At 47.8% G+C, this 8,447-nt stretch overlaps 2 protein-coding genes across 2 annotated transcripts; both read left to right on the forward strand.

Annotated features, from left to right (window-relative positions):
- Nucleotides 1-2,527: 2,527 nt before the first annotated feature.
- Nucleotides 2,528-5,634, forward strand: FSST1_004306 (armadillo-type protein; the record flags this gene model as incomplete). The annotated part of the gene is made up of 3 exons (XM_083230467.1): nt 2,528-2,822; nt 2,882-4,617; nt 4,669-5,634. 3 exons carry the CDS (start codon nt 2,528-2,530, stop codon nt 5,632-5,634), a joined length of 2,997 nt encoding a protein of 998 aa, XP_083087736.1.
- A 1,590-nt stretch (nt 5,635-7,224) lies between these two features.
- FSST1_004307 (opsin family protein) lies at nt 7,225-8,230 on the forward strand (the record flags this gene model as incomplete). Its single annotated transcript, XM_083230468.1, has 3 exons — nt 7,225-7,347; nt 7,402-7,694; nt 7,759-8,230. 3 exons carry the CDS (start codon nt 7,225-7,227, stop codon nt 8,228-8,230), a joined length of 888 nt encoding a protein of 295 aa, XP_083087737.1.
- Nucleotides 8,231-8,447: the final 217 nt, after the last annotated feature.

Genomic DNA, 8,447 nt, shown 5'->3' on the forward strand with positions numbered 1-8,447 from the left:
TGCGGCGCATCGTCGAGTTGTCGGTTCGTCGGGGTCGTTTTGGGGGTCGAGGGGTTTTGCAGTAGTTGAAATGTGCGACTGGGCTTTGCCAGACAGGTTGTATTTGGTAGGGCTGAAGGAAAGATTCGATGTTGAAAGTCGGTAAAGCAAAGACAAGGATTTGATTTGCAAGATGTTGGCAAGTGGCAACGGACAGGACGAGTAAGTGAAAGTCACTGTCAAGGGTTCAAGCCGGGGATAAGTTAGCTGGAGTAGAGCCAAATCGCGAATTAGATCATGGCCTTGTATCGATTCATCCCATGTGGGCGCGGCGTTGGTGCTGGTGCTGGCGCAATCTGAAAGTCAGGCACTGCGCTATGTACCAGAACGCTCACCGAGGGAGACCAAACTAAAGACTAGATCGAGGTCCCAAAATGGCCTGGGCTGCTATGTTGGTACGGTAGGTAGATTATGGTCGGCACGCGGACAAAGAGTTTGGCTCTGGGATGACGATGGGTGGACTTCAATGCATTGGCTGAGAGAGTATGAGTGGGTGTGGATAAAGATCAGGTCCAGTAACTTGCTGAAAGAAGAAGGCTACGGACAAGCCCGGGGCTGGGGGGCCGGGGGGCTCAATTCTCTTCTTTCTAGGGGACTCTGGACTTGTAATGAAAGGCCGGACCGCGCTGAGAAGTGAGGTGACAGCCCCAGGACAGGTGCAGAATTTCTCACCAGTGGAGACCCGGTGAGAAGTCACTCTATCCATCGTAAATGCCATAGGTTGCTCATTTGACGAGATCCCCATTCATCTTGGCAAGCCGAACTTGGCACAATGACTCGGGTAGAATAACGAATCCTACCTACCTCTGCAAGCCCTAACATGAAGTTAGATGAGTTTTCTTCCCCTCGAGCACGGAAATATTTCCTTTCCAAGAGGGCTCGATAACGGCGGCAAAAGAGAGAAAGAAAAAGGCTCTTTTCCCCTCTTGAACCGTGATTGGATAATAATAATGCGTTTGAGATGGCGTCGGAGTGTGTCTTCATAAGGCACACCCACACGTTTAAGATCAGTCGTTGTGACAGGTCATCCTACATGAATTGGTGATGGCTTCGTAAATGAGTTTTCTAAGCACACTGTTAAACTATTGGAATTGCCATGCGTGCTCCAGCGAGCCTTTTCATAGTTAATACAAGCAGACACTGTATCGGACTGGAATGAGGATGCTTCTCTAGCACTATAGTTACCCCCTTGGTATTGGACGTTGAGGTTACCCCAGACGGGATGCACGTTCATTCCCCAGAAAGAGCCTCGTACATGTTGGCTACTATGCGACGTTCGTGAGCCACTCGATACGCAACGTGGAGGGAACGACGCTCCGCCAAAGGTCAGAGGATAACTGACGGCACCGGCACCTTGAGAGCCAATTTTATTTGCCGATGCGGATCATTCTAAGTTAGGAGCTCGGTGAATGATTAGAGTATCGTGGAGGAGATTGATGCTGCGGAGCGATATTGTTGAAACAGTTAACTAGACCCAAGTTAACTCAACTCCACAGACCTAAATAAGTTACATACGAGAGAAAGGTTCACAGCCAGGATTGTCTCCGATGAGCCTCCGATGTAGACTATCACTTGTCGTGCATTGAATGGAGAGGCACGAGGTATGGTATGGTTTTGTCAACACTAATATGTTCAATCAAATTCAGATGGATAACTAACTATCTTGACCTTTTTTCCAGCTCACTACTAAGATATGCTTTTTGTTACTGTCGTCAAGTGAATTTAGATATCGCAGTGCATTCCCTTGACCATATATATTCAAAGATAATAATCGAACAACCCAAAAAGGACATATGGTCCAAGACAAAACGCAGAAACCATCTGTTGCCAGAAGCCACAACTGCAAAAGAGTAACAATGGATGTCTTATCAGCCGTTTCTGTGTTGATTCTTGATAATATTCTCACAGAGTCCTTCTGAACACGATCAGAATCCAGTCACTCGACAAGAACTCATCACCACGTCAAGTCAAGTACATTCTCCTGCTTCTCAGTAATAGTGGCTGATGAAGAGCAACGCCACAATAGGTTGCACGCTTATCAGTCCGATAAGGCCGTAGCACGTGCCGCATACCGGAATACGCTTTGCTTTGCTTGACGTGATCTACGACACCATGTTTCCCCAGACTGACTCTGATACAGTAGCAAACTCGCGTGTTTAATGGTTTTGAGATTTGATTCCGGCAGCAAAAGGAATCAATCACATCGCATTTGTTCCTTCTTGAATCATTCGTACCCCTAATTTGTTGCTTTCTTGTTCTTCTCTTCGTCAGGAGAGTGTCGGTAGTTACCAGAACATCGACCTTCATTGGATAGGAACCAGCATCATTTGCATTGTTCTTGACTTTTCAAATTCATATCCTTCAAAACACAAAAACTACCTCCAATACCGCGCTCTCCTCTATCGATATACGATCCGGCTGCTTAGTATAAATTGCCTACGATTACGACATTATCAACGATTCCCCTAATAATAAATAAACCGTCATCATGGCTCCAGCGCAAAGCCACCCGATACTGGCTCAGTTACAGGACGCTAGGAGCTTGACTGAGCGCACTACGGCTCTACGGGCCCTCAAGAACGAGATCATCGGCCACGTACAAAGAAAGGAGCAATGGATTGGTCTGGGCGTACTCGAGCCTATCGTCAGAACATTGATCGAGGCTACATCATCTTCCAAGCCGACTGGCAAGGACTCTCGATCCCCTCAGGCGCAAAGGCCCTTGTCGGAAGATGAGCGCATGCGGCTACAAGCAATACAACTGATAGCCTGCTTTGCGAATGGTATGCTTCAAATAAAATCGCCTATATAGGTTGTGGTAGTTGCTGATGGACATCAATAGGAGGTCCTACTTTCCTTGCACCTCTCAGTGCCGCGCAGGCGATCCCTGCTCTCATGGCCAACATATCGCCGTTTGCCAACCCACCACAACTGGTTGTAGCGGCACTCAAAGCACTGACTGACGTTGCCAATGCTTGCGTCTTGGCTGCGCCGTCTTCAGATCTTAATATCGAAACACTTGCGACTACTGTTCTCTCTGCCGAATACCTCGACTCATTTGGGTCAATGCTATCCATTACCTCTGCGGATAACATCCTGCAATCTCAAGTCACGCTTGCGGCGGGCTTGATATCTAAGCTTTGCCACCAAGAGCATCACCAACAAGCTCTGGCGACTTCTGGAATCCTGGATGCGTTAGCAACACGACTGGCCAGCGTTGCTGTTCTTCGTGGAGAAGTTATCCCTGGTGCTGATTCTCTAGCGCGTGACGATGGTCTTTTCGAGGCTTTTCCAGACCCGGCTCCCAGGACTTTGCGGCTCAGCTCGATACTCGAGGCTATCACTGCTATCTTGGGAGACTCGAAATATCGGGCAAACAGATTAGCCCACTCGCCGTCCATCCTTGCTATTTTCCCTCCGATCAAATTCGAGCCCGCCAAAATTCTGGACGTGGAACAGGCAGGGCCTAATAGCCGTCAGCAACCTGTGACTGCCATGGAGTACATGCTTCCAATCAATCTACCTCGAAACACGTTGGCGTCATCTCAAAGTGCATTGCAAAGTGGCCCATCGGACTCACAATCGTCTGGAAGATCATCTTTGAGCAAGTTTAGCTCGTCGGCTTTGTGGGAAGCTTCTCGTTACTCGCCGATGGGATCCAACGGAGGAAGTACTGGCGAGATTGAGAGCCCCTTTATTCCTTGGCTAGTGAATCTGGTGAGATGCTCGGATGAATACGAACGTCTTCTCGCCACATCTGTTCTTGCTGCACTTATTAAGGGTGGTGTAACAAGCAAAGGCTCAAGGGAAGCAAGTCTGGGTCTCCTTGTGGTTCCCCTATTAGTGGAGTTAATCGCCAAGAACGACAAAGAAGTTCTAGACGTTAAAGAGGTTGATACTGCTACCAAACGCACCATTCTCGAGCGCGCGCCAGTTGTTCTAGCTCGCATGATTACAGACAGCGAGTACCTTCAAAAGGCAGCTTTCGAATGTCAGGGTGTGCCTGTCCTTAGCCAACTTCTCAAGCATGCTTACCAGCCCACCAAGGAAAGCGAGCAGTCTCACTATTGGTCGCCGCAAGCAGACGTCGAAATGGATGTTGAAAATAACTCTCCGATGGCTCGGCTTGGAAAGGAGGGTCAGAACGAGCTCTTGGTTCACCGGCTCAAAGTGCGTGAAAGCACTTTGAAGGCCATCGCCGCCCTCGCAGGGGGCAAGGAGGACTACAGAAAGGATTTTGTATCCAATAGTTTGGTTGCACTTGTTGTTGAGTCACTCTCGGAGTATCCAAGAAAACCACAAACACCAAAAGAGCGTGCCCCAGAAAGGACAGATACCGATTCTAGCAGGAACGAGGAAACCCCCGGATATGGCACTAATCCTGCCTCCGTGATCGCTGCCGGATGCCATGTTCTTAGGATGCTGTCTCGTTCGGTGAGCATCTTGCGGACATTACTTGTCGATTATGGAGTTGCCATCCCTGTCTTGAGTCTCATGAAGCATCCAGATGTTAACGTGCAAGTGGCTGCAACTTCTGCTATATGTAATCTAGTTCTGGAAGTAAGCCCAGTACGCGAGGTGAGTTTGAAAGGTTGTCTACTTTCAAGAGGGAATCACTAATTATGACAGCTTCTTGAGGAAAGGGGAGTTGTACCCATTCTTTGCGACCACGCCCACTCAGAAAACCCAGCTCTTCGCCTCAATGGACTGTGGGCGCTCAAACATGTTGTGGATGCTGCCGGGCCCGACTTGAAGAAGGAGTGCTTGGCAAGGCTTGGGTCACAGTGGTTACTGCAGCTCATACGCGATGATACAGAAGATATGGCTTTGCACGAGGGGAGAGACGATGTGGATATGCAAACACTTGACGAGCGACATGGATGGATATACGGCTCAAACGGAATGCTCCGAGAACTTGACTCGGTCAACTCTTCAAGGCTTTGTCAGGCGGAAGACAAGCTAGCAGCGGTGCGAGAATCCGAGCTAAATCCGGCCAAGAGAGCACGGAACGATGACTTGGCGATTCAGGAACAAGGCCTGCATATGATCCGAAACCTGATTGGAAGGCCTAGAAGTGGCCAGTCGCCAGAGACTGCAAACGAAACATCTGATATGATCGATTTTCTGTTGCAGGAATTTGATTCTACCGAATTCTTCAATGTTCTAACATCAAAACTACGAGCCAAGGTGTATCGGCCTTTCAGCCACCGAGCGATGGCGACTGGACGGGATACTAGGGTGTTCCATCCCCATGCCAAGCTTGTGGTGTCTGTGTTGTACATCCTGTCCCATATCGCGGCGAGCATCCCGCGCCATCAACAAATGATCATCGCGCAAACGGATTTGATGAAGCTGCTTGCGCAGCAGGCTAACAGCAAAGATCGAGAAGTGAGGGTGGCTTTGTGTCACGTTATTATCAATCTCACATACAAAGACGACGACAGTGAGGCACAGGCGTGTGCTCTCCGAGCGCTGGAACTACGAAAGCTTGGCTTCTCTAGCAAAATGGAAGCTCTTACTAAGGGTGATGGAGATTTGGATGTGCGAGAACGTGCCAAGACAGCAGCCTATCAGATGGAGCAGGCCAGTTACTGAGAGTATTGAGTACTACCCGGTCAAAAAGTGGTGGGTTGAGAGGGCGTTGTACGTAACACCAATATGGGCAGAGCACACTGCAGAAAGGTGTTGGTGATTGTAACATAGGTATATTGTACTTTTTTTTTTTCAATAGCGTGTGCATCGCGGGAATAATGATATTGATGGAGTTTGTTCATCTTCAGTATATTATGAGCTGACAATCGCAAAGTAATGCATGCGGTCGCAGTCGCAATCACAGTCACAGCAACGGATGGCAGGGTGATATCATGAAAACGGCGGCAGACAAGGGCCATCTGCCGGTGCTAAAAATTGCAGGGATGTTGACGGATGCTTGTGACTGACAGGAGATGTAAATGGACGCAGGCAGGTGGTTTTCTGAATGGACCGAAGCAAATTCATGACGAAAGGTCAGAATGCAATGAGACGTGGAATGGCACGGTGAAGAGAGAATGACGGCAACAATGCAGCAGTATTGACACTTTGTTTACAGTGTATCTATTATCAGCCATTGATATGCCCAAGCAAGACCTTAAGATATATGTCACTAAATACAAGCCAAGCCAGGCCAAGTCACACATACATGCAACCTACAATGGTACCTAGCGTGTTGACTCTGAGCGCGTGATGTAGAAATAGACATTGAAATACCTAGCCTTGAAAGTTAATCGTTTTTGGAAATGCAGTCACTTTGACGTCAAAACTATATTAGTCCTCACAGTGCCATATTGAAGGGGGAGATGCTCCGGATAGAAATGGAAAGGCTGTTCTTCATTTGGTTTCTGCAGAGTCCACAACCATCGCATCATGACATTTCACTCTGTGTTTTAGTTTTGCATATTGTTTGTATGTAGGTAGTTATTACTGGATGATTGGAGTGATTTCATTCAATGCTTTATATCTAACTGACGTGGATTTACTAATTCTTGATGTAAACATACAATTGCTTTTTCTTCTTCTTCTTTTTTAAGTACATTAGTTTCAATGCCATGAGATCTGCCACGTCAGTGGGGGTTAGAGGAAGGGAAAGAAAGAAAAGCAAAAGATGGAAAACGCTTGGCTTACAAACTCACCGTGTCATGGGTATTGCCAAGGATGTTTTCATATGAACCCAGCAACAATCACACGGGAGCCTGGTGTATGTACCCGATACTCACTGCGATTCCTTCACGTCATTCCAACGCGAAAGTGAGTACAACTCTTTACTTCTTGGTTATCCTTTTTGGCTGTTCCAAGACGAGGGCGACCAATTGGATGTAGTGGAAGTGTTGTGTAGAGTATGCCTGAACTTGGCAGCCCAACTGGGTGTAGGTTGTGTGAGACGTTTCTGGGGAGTTCTCATTGGGAATGAGTGCCTCTTCTGCTTCGGGAAGGGAAACATTGAGGTGGTGTATGTATGTATGCGTGTGTATGTTTGGTTGCAACTATATAAGAGTGTCTTCCTCCTCCTGACAATCTCTTCTCGTTTCTTTAATAAAAGTGACCATAGTGCAAAATATTGACATTATTCATTGGCTTAGAGCATCCTTTCTCGACACAGATATCAATACTACCCAGTACCTGCCTAAAAATATTAACGATACCTTGGAGATGCCTGCCATCTTCGACCGGAACGATGCTCTCGACGTTAACCCCCAAGTGGGTGACGCTCGTCTCTCGGATGCTGGTTCAGACTGGCTGTGGGCTGTAACAGCTATCTTCCTTGTCAGCTTCGTACGTACTGGTTCCATTGTCTTTGTGTATACCGCATACTTACATTACTACTAGCTCGCCTGCTTTGCCCTTAGCCTCAAGCCCAGAAACAACGAGAGAATCTTCCACTACCTCTTCACCATTGCCCTCTTCGTCGGTACCATCACATACTTTTCCATGGCTTCCGGCATTGCCTACTCGGTTGTTCCCACACAGCGTAACATCGGTCGCGCCGCCTCTTATCAGATATACTATGCAAAGTACATCAACTGGGTTGTTGCGTTCCCTGTTGTTCTGCTCGCTTTGGGTCTCATGAGTGGTGTGAGCTGGGCTACCATTCTATTCAATATCTTCCTTGCCTGGATCTGGTCAGTCTCTCTCCATCTGTTCTCCTATACATACATGAACCTATTGATGCTAACATGTGAATAGGATTATCTCATACCTCTGCTCCGCATACACCACCACCTCGTACAAATGGGGGTTCTTCGCCTTCGGTACCTTTGCCTATATTCTGCTTGCCTACCAAACCCTTCACCCAGGCCGCAAATCCGCCAGTCGCCTCAGTCTATCACGAGACTACCTTATGCTCGCAGGGTGGGCGAACCTCCTTTGGTTTCTGTACCCTATCGCCTTTGGTCTTTCTGACGGCGGCAACGAGATTGGCGTCACGCAGATGTTCATTTTCTTCGGCATCTTAGATTTGCTCCTGATTACCGGCCTGGCCTTTGCATTCATGTTCCTTTCCAAGCGATGGGACTATGGTGCTTTGAACTTACATTTCACCCAGTACGGTCGTGTTCATGCGGGACATGGTGGTGTCTTCCCTGAGAAGAGGGCTCCAGGTGCTGATCCTACTGTGCCTGGAACAGTTCCTGCCACGCATGCTACCCCTGCTGTCTAAGAAATGACAGTCGTCAAGCATACTTGACTTTGATTGGAATGGAAATTTCTGCTTTTGAGGCGCAAGGCCGGTTTGGTTTATGGTGGTGGAAGTAGGCAATCAAATGAAGCTGGCTGAGTGTTGTTCATGATGGGCTATGTTTCGAGATACCCTTACTCTCTTTGAACAGGAGTTTGACAGTCAAAATTTGCTAGATACTGTTACATGTCAAGATAAT

Source organism: Fusarium sambucinum, chromosome I (genome assembly GCF_050947815.1).
Source record: "Fusarium sambucinum isolate potato_lamoka chromosome I, whole genome shotgun sequence".
Taxonomy (NCBI): Eukaryota; Fungi; Ascomycota; class Sordariomycetes; order Hypocreales; family Nectriaceae; genus Fusarium; species Fusarium sambucinum.